General features: G+C 37.3%; 1 protein-coding gene across 1 annotated transcript in view; it reads left to right on the plus strand.

The window, feature by feature from the left end:
* Positions 1–5,169: 5,169 nt before the first annotated feature.
* Positions 5,170–24,212, plus strand: part of LOC129746303 (uncharacterized) — a 30,230-nt gene continuing 11,187 nt past the window's right edge. Inside the window, exons 1-3 of the mRNA XM_055739904.1 lie at positions 5,170–5,274; positions 5,337–5,452; positions 5,528–5,627. Coding sequence (XP_055595879.1) covers positions 5,249–5,274; positions 5,337–5,452; positions 5,528–5,627 — 242 coding nt within the window. The 5' untranslated portion in view covers positions 5,170–5,248. The remainder of the gene's footprint in view (positions 5,275–5,336; positions 5,453–5,527; positions 5,628–24,212) is intronic.

Raw genomic sequence — 24,212 nt, forward strand, 5'->3', positions numbered from 1 at the left:
GTTCCCTGATACACTAATGTGTTTCCAAAAACGACCCTTTAGTGTAAAGATACTTCTATAAATTTTCTAAGAATATTTATAAGCAGATATAAAGAATATTAAAATTTTGTTGAGGGATGAAGTGAATCTCCTTTTTCATTTTTTACTTGTTTATTACGTTGTGATAACTGATTAAGATCGTTTTTGGAAACTCATCAGTGCAATTCAACACTTTGCCTCATACTTTTTTCACAATTGCCCGAAGAAATCAAATCAACAAAAAATGTCAGTTATTTATAGTATACAAGTGAGAAAATCGAGTTTAAAAATTTCAATTACAAAAAAAAACCAAAACTATTTTAATATAGGTATGTATGTATTTATGTATTACTATCACCCAACTAGCAATTATTTGCTTTATAACTTGATCAAGTTCATCAACTCTAAAAATCCAAATGTCTTTGAGTGGACTATTACAAAGAACAAGACATGTAAGCAGAGGCACTTACATTTCTTAGTACGGGTAGGATAAAATTGTCTCTACCGGAATAACAAATCTAAATTATACAGCGTTTGATTCGAGGCTTTATAATGCTAAGCGCTCCATTGGATGGGGAGAGAACTCACTGTAAATCAAATGTTTGGTAAGGATAATTATCATACGTGAAAAATGTATTCAAAAATCGATTGAATTCCTCCTGTATCACATTTTTCTTGTCTTATTAACATCACAATTTACATGATTTTATCAGTTTTCAACATTTTCTTAATTACCATTTATCTAGTTGACTTTAAGTATCAAGTGTTTTTTTTTTATTTTTAGATTATTCTTAGTTTCAAACTTTAAACTTCTGACAATCTAAAAAGTTAATTCATGTTCTAAAATTTCAAAATGTTCTAGTTTCTTAAATTTCCCAATTTGATGTGTTCGAAACCTACAAGTAGGGGGAAGTCGTCTATGGCCGGACATCGCCTATGGCCGGACAACATAGATTTTTTGAAAACACAATATCCTAATAATGTTTTAACGCCATGAAAATAAAGTAAATTGTAGCCTGATATGGTGTTAGAAATATGGTAATCTAATCTGAAAAGGTAAACCAATGATAGGCATCTAAAGCTTTTGCCTAGTAGTACGGAGAGGATCGCCTAAACTTTGCATTTGTATTGTGGTATGTTTTTTCGGCTTGTAAAATATGAACTGCACATGAACGACATCGTTGGTTGGTTATCTTTCGACTACAGTAGATATAAGATAATAAAACGGAAGTTCAAACGAAATATTAGGAAAATAAAAAAAATGCGATTTGTCTATGACCGGACACCAAGTTGTTGTCTATGACCGGACAAGAAAAAATTAGAAATTATAGATGATTTTAACTTGAAACTTACATTTTTCATCTCTATAGCACCTTCAAATGGTTAGCAGAAGATAAGGATTCAATAACGGAACTATTTTGGTCCTCTGAGAAACTTAAGATTTTGCTGTCCGGTCATAGACAATTTTTCTCTAGTTTTTTCGAAGCAAATGTTTCATTCTGGTTTGTCAAAAAAACTTTTATGACTGGCTTTATGGAACGTTCAGTATTGGAAAACACATACTCACAAGACCTGTGCAAGTGATTTCAGTCATTTTGCTACGTTTTTGTGCCATTGGTGACAACTTGGGTGAAGTAAATCGTAGTGTCCGGCCATAGACAACACTTTTGGAAATGAGTGAAAACTAACATGAAATGATTTCTCTTACCACATGAATATGTTGTAAATTAATTTTTTTCTAATATAGTTAAGTGATCATAATATTGATACTCTTCAAATCAGTAGAGGGACCAATATTTACAAAATTCGAACATGATAGCTTTTAATAGAAAACCGATCAACAGCCAATTTCTTATGACCGATTCTATTTAATCCAAAACAGTGTTTCTATGGGAGTAAGAAAATGTTGCAGCTATACCGATGCTTATTTAAAATTAAGTTGATTCGCTTCCACTTTGCTCATGAAAAATTAAGCACTATGCCAAAATAAAAAAGGAACAATCTCATCAGCTTTCTCTAGTTATTGCCAAAGCCTTGGGAATATATGCCGTGGAGCTGTCTGTTAGACAAAATCAGATCCACGCTCACTCTCCGTTCTTTCTGGTCTTCACAACAACATCTATCGAACTGATACGATAAGCGTATGTTAAATCGTCTCGCTTAACGCGGCGTTTCGAAAACTCCTCTAAACGAACTCCCACTAAAATCTTCTACACCATCTTCACCAAAAAAAACCAATTCACATTTCCAACCAGCCCTCTCTAAAGACACCTCTTACCACACGATCCACCGTGTCGATTAAAAACAAGGCGCCACGCTTTCAACCCCAATCCTAATCTATAAAATCCCAAAAATATCAAAAACGAGGATTCATACTTAGCTTGGAATCCTTGGAGCTGTAACTCTTAGGCTCTTCTTAGAATTTGATGTCAAAGGCTAGCCTGAGTCCATCATTCTGTCTATCCAATCCAAAAATCTGATTTCTCTTGCTATGAAATCATTCAAAAAAAACTACATGCTCTTCAATTGATTGTCTATTTCACTTCACACACAACTTTCCGAAAAAAATTAGACCATTTTTCTTCAAATTTCCGTTCACATATTTTCAGTCGGTAATCTAAGGGCGCAGCCTCCGATCATGAACCTACGGAAAATTCAATCAAGGTCTAACGACAGAAAGTTTATGCACTTAATTCACAACGCCAGCCAACGCAAAATAACTTTGCAATCTCGGATTCTAGAGTTAAAACAGTCTCGCACTAATTTTCGTACGAAAATTTAAATATATTTAAATTTTCCAAAAAGAAATTTTCCAGCTCCGAAAAAACGCGTCTGACACATTCCCCTATATAACTCTGCTCTGAAAAGAGATAAAGTTTTGATATATTCAGCAAAGTTTCATATTTTTACGTATTCTACAACTTTGTAATATAAAACAAAGCTTTATCTGTTGAAATAAAAAAGTTAAAATTTTCAATTTTTTTATAGTGGACTTTGACTAACTTTTGATACTTTCAAGTTATGAAGCATATTTGAAGAAGCAAATGTTCTGAAGACACTTAAGAGATAAGATAAAAGACAGAGGCGCTACGAAAAAAGTTCCACTTTTAGCCCTTTTGGACCACTGTGCACTGGTGGGTCAAACATACATACATACATAGATACAGTGGTTTACAAGATAAAGCCTTTTTCCTCCGTTGCGTCACATCACGCGACTTTTCAGCGTTTTGAAAATTCTTTACGGTATCGAAGATTTCTGCTTTGTTTGACGACATAATTAAACAAAAATTTGTCGAAACGTTTTGAATGAATAGACAAAAAAATATAGTTTATGGTTTTCAATTCAAGTGCGTTTTGTAATGGTAATGGTTTGAAAACTACCTAGAACTCGAAATGTTAACTAATCAAAAGTAAATATATAATTATAACATTAGTGTTGGTTGGATTTTTTGCAAACTATAATCACACGATATTTAGAATTTTATATATTCCGTCAAACTTGTGTAGACTACAAGGCAAGGCTAGCTGATTCGAGCGTTTTGCGTATTTGTTCAACATTTTTTTCAACTTTGAAGGTTAATGACCACAATAAATAAACCAATGCACAGTGGGAAAAGTTGGACACAAAATTCTAAAAAAATCGAGGCCGCATCTTTTTTGGTCAGGCTTTTTTATGAATGTATTTCCAACTAAAAATTTCAACCAATGCTAATCAACAAAAGCAACTGAAAAGTTTTGAATTTATAAAATCATTTCAAAGGTATCATTTTCTGATACGATTCAAAAAGAGGTTTCTTTTAACCTTCTAAAGGAAATGTGGCTTTTTATTTAAAAAAAATCTCACTTGAGTGTTTAATAGAACCAAAAAATGTCAAGGACTGGGATGATTTGTTATGAGTGTAACTTCTATCGCGTATTATCAATTTAAAGGAAACTTTACATCACTTAAAAATTGTTTCTAAAACATTTCTTTAGGTAACTACAGCTTAATACCGTCAAACGGGGCATCATGCAACAGCAGGGTTCGATGCGATTATATAAAACCACACTAAATCAATTTTTAATTTTAATGTCTTGTAATAAAGTTATCTTTCAATGATTACTAAATGATGATGACATAATTTCTCGCATCTATAGCTTGTTTTTTAATGTTTTTTTATTTTTATTTAAAATTTGAAAAATCGAGTAATAAATGTACAAATTCAAACATTTTTCGATGCCGTAAAAAAACTTTACCCAGTATGACGGATTGGCTTGATAATATTATCTACAAACTTTTTACTGGTTTCCTCATGCTATACCAACACTGTTGGTGTAAAAATTTTTTTCGAACAATCACTCAATTTTTTTGAATAAATATTTTTATAATTCAGTTAGGTGTCTGCAATGCAATGCAATGCAATGCAATGCAAATCAAAGAAACACCTTATAAATCTCATATCCATGTGCTGGAATATGAATGTTTTGCATCACGCATTTGTAAACATTGAAATTTCATTCGTCCTGAAATTTATTTTTATAATTTCAGCTTGTAGAATTTTTCGTATTATTATTTTACCCCTAAATGTATGCAGCATCCTTATTTGCAGAAAAATGTGAAAATTAGTTTTTACAGACCAAAAAATTATTTTTCCAACTACGCTAATTTGATGTCCCATCATCCTTGAAACTTTTGATGCATAAGGGGTAGGATTAACTGTGAACATAAGTTTTTAAGAAGCGATGGAAGTTGAAAATTGTTGCATGTTGCCCCAATTGACGGTACTCCAAAAACAAACTGAAACCAATAGATTTCACATAAGAATTGTATGGCTCCAGGTCTGTCAACCTGCATCTTCGATTTTTTTTTTGGAATTCAATGCTATATGATAGGAAGAAATTTTTGTAATCCATCTCCAAAAGATCAATAAAATTTTAAAGAGAAAATCTTCGGCAAGTGCTGCCGAAATTGAACCGAGCTCAAATCTAGTGATTCATCGAAGATATTGTATAGATAGAACTTTGTTAACTCACGACACATTGAATACTCAATGAAGTTTATAGATAGGTGCTTATCAGCGTATCAGCTGGTCCGGCTTTACATTTTTGTTCGATTCATTTCGGCTATCGAATCAATGGCTGGCTTCCCATTATCTCCGCACAGTTTTTTATCAACCATTCGATGGGTTAGTGGGTTAGTGTTTTCCATCACAATTCGAGGGAGAAATAGTTTTCCGTGCCGAGATGCGTCATGAACCCGTTAAGAATTGCAGCAAAGTAATGCTTAGTATAGAGATCCTTTTGAAACAAATTAACTTAAACACCTTATCCTTTTTCAGGATTCCATTGTTCTGGAAAATCTATTTGCCTACGCTGTTGTGTCTCATAGTTTACAATGAATATCTCATTCATTTTTTCCATCGCCTTCAATGGGCCCAGATCGAGTGTAGAACTGGTAACCAAACGAGTGTTCTAAGCTCAAGTGGTCAAGAGTGTAGTTGAATGATATTTAACCATAAAAATTTCACAGATAAGTGCTTGAAACTGCTGCTAGTTGCCGACCCACAGATACTCGGAAATACCTTCGACACTAAGCTGTACTGGCCGTTGGCAAATTATGACTCAGACAGGTGATTGATTCTAAACGTTTATGTGTAACGCTTGTTTGGATGTGTCAAAATTAATCCTTTCCCAGTGTTTATATCGGAGGCTATAAATCAATCGTAAAGTGAAACCAGAGCCAAATAAAACTTAACATTTCCTGTACCTGAATTCATTGTTTAAAAGTCGCGCAGAGGCTCAACGGGATCGATTATCTAAGGCCTAAATCTGAATATTAGACGCAAACCAAGAACAAAGTAAGCTGGGTAATTGAAAACATGAAATTATAATTCCTACTTTAACAAATAGATATTTGTAAAAATTAGAGTACAATTTAGCAATTTAGATAACGCGCTAAATCCGCCGTTCGATAGAATTACTGTAACTTCGCTTAAAACATGGACAGGCATATTTAGCCCGCAGAGATTTCAACATAAAAATGTATTCATCCAATGTATGGAAAACGGATTTCTGTCCTTGTGGCATGCTTGCTCCTCTCAAACAACAAAGAGCCGGGAAAAAAACCCTGTTTCCAGTTCGACTTCCGAGCAGGGTTGCCAAGATTTTTTTTTCAAAAATCAGGGAACTGGTGAAATAAAAATCAGGCTCCACATTTTCACCCTAATGTTGTGAGCCTACTTGGTTGAATAATTCTACTGAATCAAAGCAATCGAAAGATTGTCTCTTATTCCCTTTTTCCTTTTTAAATAAGATTTAAAGGGAATCTTTCGATTGCTTTGATTCAGCCACACTTTCACTTTTTAACTTCAGTAATGGTACCTAATCCAGTTCCTTACTACCCATTTTTCATCACATTTGCAAAAAATCAGGCAAAATCAGGCATTTTTTAAAAATCATTGAAATTCAATGGCTTATCAGGTTTTCAGGCTGAGCTCCGGAAAATCAGGCAGATCCTGAAAAATCAGGCACATTGGCAACTCTGCTTTCGAGTGTAATCCTCTTTCGCTGATCGTGCCACACCCGTTATCCGAGTTTACATGAGCTGTAAGCAAGGTTGCCAACATTTTTTTTTCACAAATTCAGGGAGCTTGATCGAGCTGAGTGCCTTTTCTTGGTCACCGTTGAAAAAAATATTATGGAGCTGATACACAGTACCGTTCATAATTCTTTTACTAAATTAGCTACATGCTCACTGTCACTTCAACCTTCGAACGCAATATTTTTTTAATTCATGCCTTTAATTCATATTTCCTTAAAAGATTGACCAGCTTTACGTTTAACCAGTGATTGAATTTTGCTGAGCATGAGTTGATCAACCATCTCTCGCTCAACGCTTTACTCGGAAGCAAAGGTTCACGCAGCGAAAAGATTTTTTACTTCAAAGGAAAGTGCAGCGAAAACAAAGGAAAATTTCCTTTGATTTTGGGATAAATAAAAATTTCTTTGTTTCAAATGCATTTTCGTTTGTTTCAAAGAATTTTTCTTTTGAAAAATCTTTGATTCAAAATATTGATACTTTGAAACAAAAAACAGATTCTTTTTATTCAAAGTTGCTTTCTTTTGCCACAAGGTAATTTAATTTAGATTTAAAAGCATTTATTCATTGAACCATTTTCTATTTAATCCAATTGGAAGCGTTATTAATCTGTTGTTTTGAAATTCCTATTAGGAATTTCAAATAATAAAAAGAAAGGATTTCCAATTTAAAATTTAATTTTATTCCCAAATAAATGAAACACTGGGTCACACACTGGTTCACTATAATCGAATCATCCGGTTTAAATTTTAGTGGACCTGATCGCTGGATTGGAGCGGTGTCACCTCGGTTGAGGCATCCAGGGACTTGGAAAACCATCTATCGGTCCATCTATGGTCCTATGGTCCTGTAAAATTTCAAGCACTTATTGAAAATCTTCAATATTCATTCTTTAATCAACATAAACTTACCATACTTTATCCTGAATCTTCCTAACTAAGCTAACTCTGATCCACATTTTCACACGACCAGCCAAACCGATTTTTCGTTTTAAATTATTCTTACTCAATGCAAAAAACCTTCTAAGTTTGAAGTTTTTATTTTATAAAATTATTCCTTTGCATTGAATACATTTTTCTTTGGTTGAAAGAAAATTTACTTTGTTTCCAAATAAATATGCAATTGAAAAAATGTTTTTTGAATCAAAGAATTTGTTTAAAATCAAAGTCCAAAATTATTCGATTCAAAAAATTAATTCTTTCTTTCAAAAACTATTTATTTGAAATAAAACCATAATTCATTGATTCAAAGAAAACAGGAGATTGAATCGAAAAAATGAATTTTTTGAATCAAGGTCAGTTTTATTTTGTTTCAAAATCCAAGTTTGCTCTGCGTGTTGCTTTGAGGCAGCGAAAACGACAAAACCGATGATGTATACGCTCTCAACATGGCCGCCTTCATGAAGCAATATACATTCGAGGCAGCGAATCCAAAAAACCAAACGAATGGCTCTCACTCATCTCCTGTCACAACCTTGAGGGAACCGAATTCAATTCAGCAAACCCGAGTCTCCTCGTTTGTGCCTGGATCGAATGCGTGAGGTTTTTCTGCTATTGCTATTATTGCACAGCAACCGCACGCAGGCAGCTAGTTTTTTCATTTTTTTTTTCTTCCCCCCTCTTTCACCATACGTTGCGGGCCGTGCAACGCAATAAGTTCGGTTGTTTTTGTTGTTGCCTCATCCTTTGCGGTCGGCTCGAGTTATTCAAATTCAACAACGTAAATGAGTATGTGTGCCTCGTCTTCTTCATGCATCATGTAGCAACCGAACGTTGAGAGAGTTCGTTCGGGGCAGCAAACGGATAGTGTCTCTCAGAGCAGATCCTCCTCATGGGGGGAGGTTTGAATGAATGTATATGTATCGTCTCCTGTATAGCTATGCGAGGCCTCAAAGTGTGTATTTTGAATGCCTCTGATGAGAAAATTGGTGAGGATTTCAATCACTGCGTTTAACTGACGAAATATAGCGTTTTTCAAATATGTGATTTGGCAGTTGTTTGAAAATCTACCTTTTTGGACCTGTTTCATTCAAACTGTCATATTTGAGATACTAATCAAAGCCGTTTGCAAAAATTCTTCATAGTAGTTATCGCTAAGTTAAGCTTAAATTACAGATGCTAATCTGTGCTTGAATGTGGCAGATTTTAAAAGTTTTCGTAGCAAAAGATTGTTTTGAGAGAGTTTTTTAAACTTGAAACAAAAATTTAAAAACAATATCTAAGATAAATAGCAAGTGTAGAATAAAACAACGCCATAATATACTTTTCCGAAGACTGCAAGTAATTTTGACTATGAAGTTAAAGAAATTTTATTTATTTTGTTTTTCCTCTGTTGAAACGAAATTCCGATGAAATTTCAAACCAGAATGAGATATAGATATTTTTCAAAATGGGGACAAATGAGAAAACAAATCAGTCTTTAAAGTTAGTGCTGTAATTTTTTGTTCACATACATCGATACATGACACATTGATCAATTCGTATCGGATTTCAAGAGGATATCCAAAGCTGAGGGAGGAAGACTGAAATTCGCTGTATCGTTTTCTGTATCGTTTTTTTACTGTTCGGCAAAAAGCCAACAATTGTTGAAAAGATTTGTTATCGTGAACTTAAAACTATATAAAAATTTTGTTCGATCAATGGGAACTACCCTAAATCTAAATCTGTTCTTTAAGCTATTTTTAAGAACGACCATTAATCAAACAATTTTTATTGATCAGCTTCAAAAACTTTAACGAAATTTGAGCAACTCAATACGCCTGATCTGCAGAATTCGTCAGAGCAAAAGAAAAATCTAATTAAATCATTGTTTCATGCAAAACAAGTGCTTTTCAGCATCAAAAAAGTTTTATTGAAATTCACTAAATATGAAAGTAAGATTTTGAACCTTCGCACTGGTCGGTAGATTGATGAGAGAAATTTGACGTTTGAAAGATTTTTTTCTTTTTTTATTCAGTCTTCCTCCCCCAGATCCAAAGGTTAGTCCCATTTGGTTCGGGATATTCGAGGTATATCTCTAGCCAAAATCCAACATACTTATTTGTTGCATGTTTTCAAAACAAACAATATCAGCAACATGATAATGAATGGTTGACACGAGGTGAAGAAGCGTCAAATTAATGCACATTAATTAGCTATCGATTTTCAGCCCACACATGATCGGAAGGTAAATGGACAAAACCTATCTAACGTTTAAAATTCGCACAACCGTGGTAGGTACTAAATTTAGGATCGGTTGAGCTATTTTTATTGCCCCTTGCGATGAAGTAACTAGGTTAGGTGCATTTCGCTTCAGATAAACGTTAGGATAGGAAACCGCGTTGACATTGAGATCGAAACACGTGGCCACGCATACGGTTTTTGCTCAATTTTTTATGTCGCACGTGCATGCTTTTGATTTATGATCGCGAGCTAGAGCTGTGGATCATGAAAAAGGAATTGGACTTATTAGGAAATCTAAACATTGTTGGTCTTACCTACTGTAAAACCAATATATTTTCGATATCCGTTACATATGTACATGGGTATTAATACACTGAACCTCAAAAATACCCAAACTTGAGAACTTTCCCCGCCAACCCGAATGAAACTCCCTCCCTACAGGTTTGGCTATTGGCGGCATAACCCAAAGTTAAGCTTTTAAAGGAGAACTCATCCCCCAAAATCTGATACCGCAATAAAATGGAAATCGAAATAAAAAAAAATACTGCAGGTACGGGAATCACACCCATACCTGCAATGGCTCTGCGATTACCATCTCAGGATGCTAACCGCTCGACCACTGAAGATTTGTTGAGAGAGGCAGCTACATCATCGTATATGTGAAACGTTCTGCGAATGAAGCGGGAATAAAAGTTATCCCCCCAAAAAAACAGTTCTTCGCTTTGAACTTACCCCCCAAACCTAAATCTGCCACGATGGAGGTAACAGAATAAGATGCGCTTACAACAAAAACCCCCCATTCGATCGCAGTAGCTCGCCCAGTGCAGACGCATTTTTTTCTGCCTGAGTGTTTTGTTTGACTTTTTTAACCTAACAAAAGTGCTGTGTTCCGAAGTACGTTTTTCCACGAGGAGTGATTTTTTCCTGCTGGCTCGGTCGTTAATTGCCGGGGTTTGTCAACGGAGCCGGCTGGCACAGGTGTGCAAACGCCAATTTGGTTCGCTGCAGCAGGTTTTTTTTCCATCACCATCTCCATCAAGGCCATATTCATCTTCGGAAGGCGCCTTCCTGTTCGCCCTTCAAATTCGGATTTTGGACATCGTCAGGGCGGTAACTCGGAGGATTCGGTTCTGATCGCCGCATCCGGGTAATCACAGGACGGTCGAGCATTTGGTCCGATCAACGTCTACATCTTGCTCCAACGGAGGACCACGTGGCTGGTGAAAACATTTGTAGAAACAAAGTGCAAAAGCTTGTGAGTCTTTTATTCTTTTTTCACTTTTTCTTCTCTATCTGTTTCCCTTTATTCGATCATTGTGTGCTTCGTTTATATTTTCAAAACGGGAGCACTCGTGTTCTCGTGAGAAAATATGAACGATGGCGGGGAGTTGAACTCCTCAGCTGAGGATGATAAGGATGTTACCTACGAGGATGAGGAGCATTTGGAGGATTCAGATGATGCTGGTCCGTCAAATGTTTCTCATTCTTCGATGAGTGTTAGTTCTTTGTCCACCACGGTTGAGAGTAGAACACCCCGACTCCGAACCTACACAGACGGTTCATCTTTTACTGGGCCTTGGGTGGTTTTCATCCGGCCCAAACCTAATGGAAAACGTCTTAACGTGGTACAGATCACCAAAGATCTGGCGAGGTGGCCCTCCGTGACCAGCATTTCAAAGGTGCGACCAGACAAGCTGCGCGTTGTAGTGGCTGATCGGAAAGGTGCAAATGAAATTGTTGCCAGCAAGTTCATTAACCTGGAGTACCATGTTTTTGTTCCGTCTCGAAACGTCGAGATCGAGGGCGTGATAACGGAAATGAGCCTGGAGGCAGAGTACGTTAAGTCCAACGGCGTTGGAAAGTTTAAAGGCCTTGAGTCGACTTCGGTCGAAATCTTGGATTGCCGTCAACTTAAAACTGCCAACGTTGTGAACGGAGTTAAAAAGTACTCGCCTTCAGCCTCATTTCGCGTAACCTTCGCAGGTACCGCCCTCCCTCACTACGTTTTGATCAACGGAATGTTGAGGCTTCCTGTGCGACTCTTTGTGCCTCGCCCAATGAGTTGCAAAAAGTGCATGAAAATGGGACACACCGAGTCCCATTGTTGTAACAAGGCACGCTGCCCTCGTTGCGCAGAGATTCATGAGGAAGGAGCGTGCTCAGCAATAGAACAGAAATGTGTCTATTGCGGGGGCTCACCTCATGATATCTCTGTGTGCGAGGCATTTAAGAGTCGCTGGGATAAGGAGAGGCGCTCTTTAAAAGAACGATCCAATCGTTCTTACGCCGCTATTTTAAAGAGCGCTTCTCCCCCGACTCAACCTCAGTTAAGTAACATTTTTTCAGTGCTGCCAGCTGACAATGAGGACTCCACTGATGAAGAGACCCCTTTCGTTTTTGTGGCAAACTCACGGAAACGAGCCAAAACAACTTCCAAGTCCTCCAAAGTTCCAAACAAAATCCCTACTATTAGTTCTCCAATCAGCGCCACTAAAAAGTCGGTAGCTCCGAATAAAGAAAAACTAGTTCCTCCTGGATTCCGAACGACTTTTTCACCACCAAATTTCACATCAACAGCGGGGACATCAGCTGCAGCGAGTACTCCAACCACTAACGCGGTTTTGTCTGAATCAGTCTCCCAGCCAGGACTTTTCAAGCTTTCTGACATTCTTAATGGAATTTTCTCGTTCTTAAACGTATCTGAATCCGTAAGAGGCATTGTTACTACAATGCTCCCTATAGTAAAGACACTTTTGAAGCAATTGATGCAAACTTGGCCCTTTCTATCAGTGTTTATCTCTCTCGATGGCTAATTTAAGCCGAGAGGTCGGAGATATCACTGTGTTGCAGTGGAATTGTCGTAGTTTAATCCCTAAATTGGATCCGTTCAAACATCTTCTTCATGAAACTAGTTGCGATATTTTTGCCCTTTCTGAAACATGGCTTTCTTCTCAAACAGATATTCCATTCCACGACTTTAACATTATCCGTCTGGATCGCAACGATTCTTATGGAGGGGTGCTTTTGGGGATCAATAAGCGCCACTCCTTTTATAGAATCCACCTCCCTTTATCAGGAGGAATTGAAGCTGTTGCATGTCATACAACTATAAGAGGTAAGGACTTATGCGTTGTCAGTTTGTACTGGCCTCATAGAGTTGCAGTGGATCGAAGTCACCTAGAGGACCTGTGCTCAGTACTTCCTGAGCCAAGGTTGATCCTGGGTGACTTCAATTCACATGGAACTGTCTGGGGAGAACAAATTGACGATAGTCGTTCTACTCTTATTTATGACATTTGTGACAGTTTCAATTTAACAATTTTGAACACGGGTGAAAAAACACGAGTACCTAAACCTCCTGCAAGACAAAGTGCAATTGACCTCTCACTCTGCTCAAATTCACTATCATTGGATTGCCAGTGGAAGGTAATCCCCGATCCCAATGGTAGTGATCACTTGCCTATCAAAATATCGATCACCAATGGGGTCAACACTTCAAACTCAACAAACATGGCATATGATCTCACAAGACACATCGACTGGAAAAAGTACTCGGACGCAGTTATTTCAACCATCAATTCTGTGGATGTATTACCTCCGTTGGAGGAATATACTTTTCTTGCTCGCTTGATTTATGAAAGTGCAGTTCAATCTCAAACGAAACCCATCCCAGATCCATCTGTTCGCCGAAGGCCTCCCAATCCATGGTGGGACAGTCATTGTACTAAACTGTACGTGGACAAATCGAACGCTTTCAAAGTTTTTCGGAAACACGGAACCCTGGATAACTTCAACGCGTATTTTGCTCTTGAGCAGCAATTTAAAAACCTGATCAAGGGAAAAAAACGTGCACATTGGCGTAATTTTGTGGGAGGTTTATCGCGGGAAACATCCTTAAGCACTTTGTGGAATGTGGCACGCAGCATGCGCAATCGTTCTTCCACGAACGAAAGTGAAGAACATTCGCATAAATGGATTTTAAATTTCGCACGGAAAATCTGTCCAGATTCCACACCTGTGCAAAAAATCATCCGAAGTGTGTCTCCGAACAGATGTGATTTGGATTCCAGCTTTTCAATGATGGAATTCTCACTTGCTCTCCTCTCTTGTAACAATTCAGCTCCGGGAGTTGATAAAATAAAATTCAACTTGTTGAAAAACCTTCCGGATGCCGCCAAATTTCGCTTGTTGAATTTATTTAATCAATTCTTAGAGCATAACATTGTTCCCGAAGATTGGAGACAAGTGAGAGTTATTACTATCCAAAAGCCTGGGAAACCAGCGTCCGATTTTAATTCGTACCGTCCAATAGCGATGTTGTCTTGCATTCGGAAATTGATGGAGAAAATGATTTTGTTCCGATTGGATAAATGGGTGGAAACAAATGGTCTCCTTTCAGATACCCAATTTGGGTTTCGAAGGGGCAAAGGGACAAACGATTGTCTTGCTTTGCTGTCTTCAGAGATACAAATGGCGTACGCAAAACGTGAGCAAATGGCTTCAGTGTTTCTAGACATAAAGGGAGCTTTTGATGCAGTCTCTATAGAGGTGTTGTCAGACAAGTTGCACTCTCGGGGTCTGCCTCCACTATTGAACAACATCTTATACAGCTTGCTTTGTGAGAAACATCTGAACTTTGCTCACGGAGATATTTCAATTAGAAGGACTTCTTACATGGGCCTCCCGCAAGGTTCATGTTTGAGTCCACTTTTGTACAACTTTTACGTAAGTGACATCGACAGTTGTCTCTCTGAAGGTTGCACACTAAGACAACTTGCAGATGACGGAGTAGTGTCTGTCACAGGATCTACTGAGTCTTATCTGCACAGACCTTTACAAGATACTTTAGACAGATTGTCAACCTGGGCTTTGGGGCTTGGGATTGAGTTTTCTCCACAGAAAACGGAGATGGTTGTTTTCTCTAAGAAACGTAGACCTGCTCAACCTAAGCTTCAACTCCTAGGCAGAACGATCACTCAATCGAGGTGTTTTAAGTATCTTGGGGTTTGGTTTGATTCCAAGTGTACCTGGAGAGCCCACATTGAGTATCTGAAAGGAAAATGCCAACAAAGAATCAATTTTCTCCGATCAATCACTGGCACCTGGTGGGGAGCCCATCCAGAAGATCTTTTAAAATTGTATCGAACAACTATTCTCTCAGTTATGGAATATGGTAGCTTCTGTTTCCAGTCAGCTGCTAAAACTCATCTCATCAAACTCGAGCGTATCCAATATCGTTGTCTTCGCATCGCTTTGGGCTGTATGCTCTCAACGCATACCATGAGTCTTGAAGTTTTGGCAGGCATACTCCCACTAAAAGATCGATTCAATTTATTATCACTCCGGTTCCTCATCAGGTGTGAGGTCATGAACCCATTGGTGATCGTAAATTTTGAAAGACTACTTGAGCAAAATCTTCAAATAAGATTTATGTCTATATATCATGTCTTTATGTCCATGCAGTTTAATCCTTCTTCGTACTCTCCAACTCGTGTTTTCATCCCTGACTACGACACCTCTTCTGTCCAGTTTGATTTGTCTATGCAGCAAGAAATTCGTGGAATCCCTGATTCACATCGCCCACTTCTGATTCCAAGAATTTTCGATGCTAAATATAGACACGTCGATGCTGACAAAATGTACTTTACAGATGGGTCGCTTATAGAGGAATCAACGGGATTTGGAGTTTTTAACGAAATAGCTACCGCCTCTTATAACCTCCATCCACCATGCTCGGTATACATCGCAGAGTTAGGAGCCATTTACTGGGCGTTGGACAGCGTCGTTTCAAGGCCAGTAGGACACTACTACATTATAACGGACAGCCTCAGTTCTGTTGAAGCAATCCGTTCAATAAGACCAGGAAAGCACTCACCGTATTTCCTCGGGAAGATACGAGAGACTCTGAGTGCTTTATCAAGACGTTGCTTTGCCATCACCTTCGTTTGGGTCCCCTCACATTGCTCGATAATGGGTAATGAGAGGGCGGACTCTCTGGCAAAGGTGGGGGCGATGGAAGGCGACACATATCACCGTGAAATCGTCTTCAACGAATTTTACTTCTTAGTTCGAAGAAACTCTCTTGTCAACTGGCAGCGCAAATGGGACGAGGATGAGAAGGGTCGGTGGCTCCACTCGATTATTCCAAAGGTAAGCCTTAAACCCTGGTTTAATAGATTGGATCTGAGTCGGGATTTTATTTGTATATTTTCCCGTCTCATGTCCAATCATTATTCCTTAGACGCGGTACTCTATCGTTTTGACATTGCTGGCAGCAATTTGTGTAGTTGCGGCCAAGGTTACCATGACATCGAGCATATTGTCTGGTCGTGTGAGGTCCATCTTGTCGCCAGAACGAATTTAATTGACTCCCTTCGGGCCCGAGGAAAACCACCTAATGTTCCAGTGAGAGATGTACTAGCTGTGCTAGATTTGGACTACATGTTCGAAATCTACCTTTTTCTAAAAGCTATCGATCTTCGTCTATAATTCTTTTTTATTTTCATATTTCCCTTTCCTATCTTCTTTCTCTTTAAAATAAAAGTGTTAAGCTAAGCAAAATATTGTAAAAACAAAAAACGAGTTTGGCTCCTTAAAACCTGAAGGTATGAGCCGTTTCAAATAAAGATTTACAAAAAAAAAAAAAAAAACAAAAACCCCCCAAAAAAACAGTTCTCCGCTTGAAGGACAAGTTTGGCGTATTAGGATATATTGACAGTTCTTCACGAACACCACCTTAGCAGAAGGCCTCAGCCCTAACCTCAAACCATGGAAGAACAGAATCGATTTTTGAGAAGGGCGCACGATAAATGCGATTTTCCGGTACTAATAACGACAAATTCGCCCCGTGGAAAAACGATACACAGGTGTTCATGTTTTGATATTTTGGGTGTTCAGGGATGCCAAATGCATTGATATTTGGAAAATGATTTTATTTTTTTTCATTGTATGTTATTGAAAAACCTTTTGATGAGTACTGAGAATTTGCAACATTCCCATAGATTTCTCTTCGAATGTGGAATTAAACGCAACATTTATCTGAACGAAATAGCAACTGTCTGTATCGCATACTTAAACGATGTAGCGAATTATATGGACATGTTTTGAATAATCAGAGGATGTAGACGATTATTTTCAAAGTCAACATAAACGGGGCTTTCATTAATTTACTTTTTTTTTGTAACAGTTAATGATTTCACATTCGTTTAGAAGTTTGAAACAACATTTTTTAATCTACCAAGCAGTACATGAAAATATCTTTCTGATGTTTAAATTCACCTTGAAAATTCATTAGAGAAAGATGGCTTATCTTCATCCATTTAGGGACTTCCTTTAATAAATTCAAACGTTTTGTTGTTGATAGTTAAAAAATTTAATCGATTCAGAAATATTATAATTCGTTTAAAACAAACAAATACTGATTTTAGTAACGCACCTAGCATCACTGGTGAGGCCGCCAGCAAATCAAAGTTTGAGGTTATGGCTGGGGCTAATTTTTCGCCAATACTATCGTCCGTATATATCCTTATTGGCAAGCTGTGATTTTTTCACAAACTTAAGTTGTCAATCTTGAACTTAGGTTTGGCGGGTGGCAGTTCTCAAGTTTGGGTATTTTCGATTTTCAGTGTAGCTGTGGAACAATGAAATGCTTCAAAAGCGTTGCTATTCTGGTATTCAAATTTGCTTTCAAATAATATTTGTTCAAACAGTAAACTCTAGACAAGATCCCACTTAGGGCCACTTGGGGGTCATCCACCTAAGGCACCGCATATCACTGTCATACTTTCACAGATTGTTCCTTATGCTTTTCCAAACACTCATACCAAATTTAGGATTATTTGATTTTTTTTTTTTTCGTTAATGCACTATGAGTTTTTGTAAAAAAAGTAAAGTTTTCTGTGTTATTTCTATAAGTATATTCTAGAATTATTGATAGATTTTTCGCATAATTATGCTGTGATTTAAAACCCTTTGATTGATGTTTTTAACATAGAAAACAATGTTAGCAATACTGAACTGGTTTTAAATCAAGGAACAATCTGTTTTTGAGTTCATTCGAATAATTTTATGCTGAAGTTGTGAATTTATTTTAAATAGGTGAGTGAACTCTTGATTTTATGTAAATATCTAAGTTACCAGTAACGTGACGTTTGATAACATTTTTTTAGAGTATATACATATGTATGAAAAACCCCATGTTAGTAATTTTTTTCCAGACCTACACGCTCTTTTTTTTAAACTCAAAATTAAGTTGTTTTGGTTCAAAACAGCACTTCGATGGCATCCCTCAACTTTGAGTTTAACTGGGCAATATAGCAAAACTAAGTTCTGCTAGGCATACTCAATACTAAGTTCGGCAGCCGAACTCGAATTTATCCTTTTTTTCGAGGGTAGCTTATTTTCAGGGAATTAAAGGATGATTAAAATTTGTTGTACCCGGATGTTGCTGTTTCGGTACAGAGCGGTGGAAAGTTTTGACACTTCCGGTCAAAGAAAACTTCCGGATGTTACTTCCCACGGGAAGTAAACAACATCCGGAAGTTTCCGGACATTCCAAGCCGCTCACCATATGATGACAATGACGGACAGAATTTTACGCTGACACGGTGAACATGCATTCCATTATGAAGTTCCTGCATAGTCTTCCGATAATTGTTCCGGAGCGACAAAATTTTGCGACGTGTTCGTTGGTTGCTGTTCCGGTTCGGACTGAACTCGCTAAGTAGGGGAGAAGTTCATATAACGCCCCATGTGGCTAATACGCGCCACCCGTGTTTCGAAGATTCTGAAACATTTTAAGCCTGCAAAATATTACCAATTTGTTTTAAATGCTGTGGTACGCCATGGCAAGTATGAATTTTTCCTTAAAATGTCCCTGTATCGTGATAATTTCACAATTTAGGACTTTCTTCATTTCGATCTAAATTTCAAAACACTTTCAATAAGGTGTCACCAAGCAGAGAAAAACGAATAAGACAATATTTTCTGACACATCGATAGAAGAGAATCTAAACTATGATTTTAGGCTAAAAAATCAAACTGAACTCGCAAAGGTATGCTTTTTATGGGTATGTTCTATCACGGCCCATGCGCTCGTTATAACGCGCCAATCCTAGTAGGCTGAAAAAAGCATTAATTTTTCAAAAAGGCCAATTTTCATAGAAAATGAACAAAAACTCTAAAAACATATTTGGGCGTTATTTCAGCCCAAAAAATCTACTCCTCCATTTTTTTTTAAATTTTGATTAGTCCATTTTGGTTTTCTTTTAAGTCAAAGTGTCTGTAAGTATTGGTGTGTTTTCGGTCATCGGCTGCTTTCGGGTGTGTTCGGCTGCCAGGCGCATACTGAATACACAGCGGCGCGTATATGCAACACAGATTTGTTCTGTGGCTTTGAATATGGTTTTAAAAAATTTAGTTTTTGAAGCAACTATAGCAATCGTAGTAATAAAAAATCATAGGCATTTGTAGAAAACACTTTTCTTCAACGATTACACCCATTTTTAACACATTTTGTACGTGGAATACAGAGAAAATCAGCGATTCGCTTAGGTGGCGCATAATAGGGCATGTTCCCCTATTTTCAGTCCAACAAAGAGAGTTCAATTTTTAGTTCATAAGGTCCAACTCAGCTTTGATCCCTCGCCGAAGGAAAAAAAGGGATCAATTTTGAGTTCGCAGTTCGAACTCCGTTTTGATCCATCGCAAGGAGGAAAAAGGGTACATAACTTTAAGTTCATAGAATCGAACTATGTTTTGAACCTCGGTCATACTTAAAGAGCGTGTACACAGCAAATTTTTTTTTTGCTGGAAACAAGCAAAATTTCCAGCAATTTAAATTGCTGGAAAAAACAGCAAACGTTAATGCTGGTTTCCAGCAATTCAAATTGCTGGAGAATCAGTAATCCAGATTGCTGGAACCCAGCTGTTTCTTTCAAAACAATCGGCTGTTTTTAGTACCAAATTTAAATTTTTATTCTAAATTAAATATTGAATACTGGCTATGCATATAATCATCAATTAAAAAGAATTATTTTCTGTAATTTTGTAATTATGTTTGTTTTTATTTCCAATTTTTTTTCAATTTTTCAACACCGGCTCTGGAGTGGCAGGTTTGTGCCAAAGTTTTGATCATTGACCACCTAAGAAAAGAGTTCTGATTAGTATCTTTTTTAAAATCTGTCCAATAAAAACTCACCCTCAAGTTATGTCTGGTTGCTAGAATAAAGAAGAAAATAAAAATAATTATATTAATCTGACCAAAATTCGTAAAATAAAGTCTTACCTTGTTTCAGCGTACGAAGCCAAACAGACTCCAATGTGACAACTCGATTGCTGATTTTCCAGCAAAAAAGGCAAGAACACAACCGATTGCTGAAAAATCCAGCAATTAGAAAACCGATTTCTGGTTTCCAGCAAAAATTTGGATTGCTGAACGTTTCCAGCATTTTTTTTTGCTGGAAATTGAGCCAAAAACTTACTGTGTAGTCAACAGCTTTGGATCTGCGCGTTTAATTAGCATTAGCAACAGCATTTTTGGCGCCCATGTTTTAATAACTGTTTTTGCAAGATTTTGTTGTCCTGAATTCGAGATATTTGTCAGATTTTGTCTTTGTTCCTGTTTCACATAGAGTCTGGTCGTATCTTTCCATCTACTGCAGCGCCCCTAGTTGTCACATCGCGAATCTATTGACAGTGATTTGATCCGGATGTTTTGTTTACTTAGTGGTGAAAATTTCATCAAGATTGAAGCAGTCAGTCAAAAGTTATCGAACGATGGAACGCGAAAGGCGAGAGAAAATTCTGCAGACTCACGTAGAGAAACCGACGTGGTCAATGGTAAAGATCGCGAAATTCCTGAAATATCCAAAATCGACTGTAAATTCGGTGCTGCATCGTTACCGGGAGACCCTTACAGTGGGTCAAGCAAAACAAACCAGGCGTAAAAGTGGAACATATGACCGGAAGCTGCGAGCAAAGGTAATTCGATCAGTTCACAATAATCCTGGAATCTCCTTACGTGATTTGGCAAAAAAGTTCAAGACGAACCACAGTACAGCTCGACGAGTTTTTTTGCGAGAAGGCTTGCGGTCGTATCATGCAAACAAACACCCCAACAGGACGCTGAAACAAAACCTGGTTGCCAAAACCAGGGTGTCGGGACCCCCCGTCATCATCGTCATCAACCAACTCATCCGCTGACAGCCGTCAGCCTGATAGACGTCACGGCTCCAACGATGATGGGCGGAAGCTCAACATAAGTGTCATTCCATCTTTACATTTTTATATTGCGATCTCGAGTAGTTAACACGTTTATTGTTGTTCTTAGAGTTTTAATATACAAGTAGAATTTTAAACTGTATAATACTGTTTTATTACGCTCACACAAAGATATCGCAACAGTGGCGACGAGTATTTTTCGAATCCGTGCTAAATTGTGCGTAGCCCATCGGTTAAAAAGAGTTACGAAGTCGGTAATTTCTAAATCGTCGCGTCATGACAACTCCTACGGTACCAGGTTCGGTGGGCAACCAGCAGCCGCAGAGCATGACCGAGGCCATTATGCAGATTTTGTCCAACCAGCAAAGTCTCATGACCAAAATGTCGGAACAATTGGTCTCAACTCAGCAGACGATCCAAAGTCTGTCACGTGACGAAGTCGTGTTGGATTCGCTTTCCAGTAATATGGCCGAGTTCACGTACGACAAGGAAGGCGGACATACTTTCGATGCTTGGTTTTCGCGATACATCGATCTTTTTGATCGCGATGCTTCCAAGCTAGACGACGCAGCAAAAGTACGACTCCTTCTGAGGAAGTTGAGTCCAGTGGTCGGAAAATCGCTCAAGAAAAGCAATCAGGAATGGTTTCTAGCTAGAATGATGCTACCTCCGAGTGCTGTGATACGCACGTGGTAAAAGTACCCATTGAATATATGTCGAAAATCAACACTAACTTGATACAAGAAGATATACCATGCCCCACCGGAGGCTACCGTTGCTATTCGTCACGTGGCTAATCGACGGTGATCGACATACTTGGTGATACATTTTGAACGTCGCTCCCTCAATCATTCCCGAACGTCTATCCTCGCATCATTGTTGATAATGCTCGTTATTGATAGACGATCATTAATGTTTCAAAAGGAAAAATCTGAATAAATACCAGGACCACATGTTCAAAAAAGCTGTAGCACATGCTGGACAGTTCATTGCGGTTACCTAGTCATGATTTTGTCCTTCTAGACCAGTGGTTTTCAAACTTTTTTCACTCACCGCCCCCTTATGCAAAATTTTCGAGCTCGACGCCCCCCTGAGCAAATTTTCAGAAAATCTTTTGAAAAAATGAAAATTTGGATCGTTAAAAAGCCATTTGTTTTTAGGTTGATGTTGTTGTAAGACTAACTCAAAATTCATTCAAATTGATATGAGGCCCTCAGATCCAAAAGGGTATTATAAGTGTGAAAATTTCGATTCTTATATTTCGAACTATATTTCATGATTTGTCAGATTCTTAGAATTTTATTTGCATACTATTTTGTTCGAAAGAAATGAGCATTGTTTTTAATTATATGGAAAATTACTAAACATAACAAATTAGAAGCGTGTTTTCTAGAAATTTGCTATTATTCACTTATACTAAGGTTGCCAGAATTTTCTCAGCACGTACCCGAGCCGGAAAAATCCGGGAAATTTTATTTAAAAACCTGGCAAAATCTGGGCATTTGATTTAAAAATTGTCGACCAAAACCCGGATAATATCCAGGCAAATTTTCTCAATACCCAGGAATTTCTTGACAAAAAATCAAGAAAAAAAACTTGTTTTCTTAATAATTTATCAGCAGTTTTTATTCAGGCTTTCAAAAACTTTCCAAGATTATTTCCTTTAAAATATTTTGAAAAAATTTCTTTTTGGATTCATAAATAAAAATTATAACAACACAATTTGTTTTTATTTTGTTAGTTTTGGCAAATGAAGTGAATAATTCTGGGCAACCGAGCCAGACCGAACTTTTGACGACTTTTTCAAGAAATATCCGGGCAATCTGGCTACCTTAACTTATACTTATTTGGTTCCAAGCGCCTCGTATTGCTTCAGACCTCCAGTAAACACATAATTCTATGTAAAGTTTTCTGGACTCTTACTTAAACTGATTAATAAGTTTGATATCAAATCATATATCTTAAATTTTGGTAACATTTTTTTTTCTATTTATCATTATTTTGCATTAGTGTTGAAAACTAAATTGCATTATTGAATACAAATACTGTAAAGCCGGTTAAATAACGTGAGAAAAGTATTACTTCCTGATATCTGAATTTGAGTCCTGTTCAAAGTTATGCAGCATTCAAGGGTCTTGAAGTTTAAATAAGATTCTAATAACTAAATCCGGCAATGTTTGTGATAACCGAAAAGATTAAAAGTTTATCCACAAATTGATTTTCTGCATCGATTGAAATCGAGATGAACAGATAAGAACTTAAAATAAAAATTTTCTGATCTAAAATAATTCTTACACAATTTTTTCCAAAATAAATACAGATTTTTTGAGGGTAATTTCTGTTTATCATCATTTTTGGAGACAATACATTTTAGATATTATCAAGCAATGCCATCTAAAATTATTCTTGTTCTAAAATAACCCTAAATATTTTTACCAAACAAGATCAACATGTAGAGCGTATACAAAATCAGTGACAATTTAAAAAAAATCTTTTAGTGACATTAAAAAATAATTATTGAAAAATGGAACAAAAAATTTGCTTGCAGCTCTGCGAAATCATAAATATTTTAGTCTTTAACCTGATGTCTAGTTTTGTAGAGTAATTTCATTTTTGCATCAAACTTTCTCGTTGTTATTCCAAATCTATGTTGTTTCGTGATTTGTGAAAAAGTGGATTTCGACCTTACCACCCCCTTGAGCCTTTCCAACGCCCCCCAAATTTCAACATTGAGCTCACCGCCCCCCTGGAAGCTCTTAACGCCCCCAAGGGGGCGGTAGGGACCACTTTGAAAACCACTGTTCTAGACAAAACGAAAAATAAAAAATCATCTGATAGCCTACATAGATCGCTCAGAACTGATACATATCAGTTATGATCCTAAAGGTTGAAAGTCGTTAGGGGAAGGAAATCAGCATCGAGACGTTCGTTGCTGATAGTCTGCGTCCTTTTTTACCTCATCATGTATCGCAAAAGTGTTTCAAATACAGAAGCGTCGTTGTCATGCATGATTGTTTGTATGATTTGGTTGAAGAAGGAAAATTTGACTGCTTTGATTTTTTGGCTCTGAATGTAGTCAAGCATGGCTCAGTGAAAATGATTGATTTTCGGAAGCATGGTTGAGTCCCCCCGACCATGAGCGGTATAGCAGTTTCATACTACCCAAGCTCGCTCGGGACTTTTCATTCGCGGAGATGGTGGAAAAGGTGAAATCTTTGTTTGGAGCTTCTATCTCT

The sequence above is a fragment of the Uranotaenia lowii genome, chromosome 2 (genome assembly GCF_029784155.1).
Source record: "Uranotaenia lowii strain MFRU-FL chromosome 2, ASM2978415v1, whole genome shotgun sequence".
NCBI lineage: Eukaryota > Metazoa > Arthropoda > Insecta > Diptera > Culicidae > Uranotaenia > Uranotaenia lowii.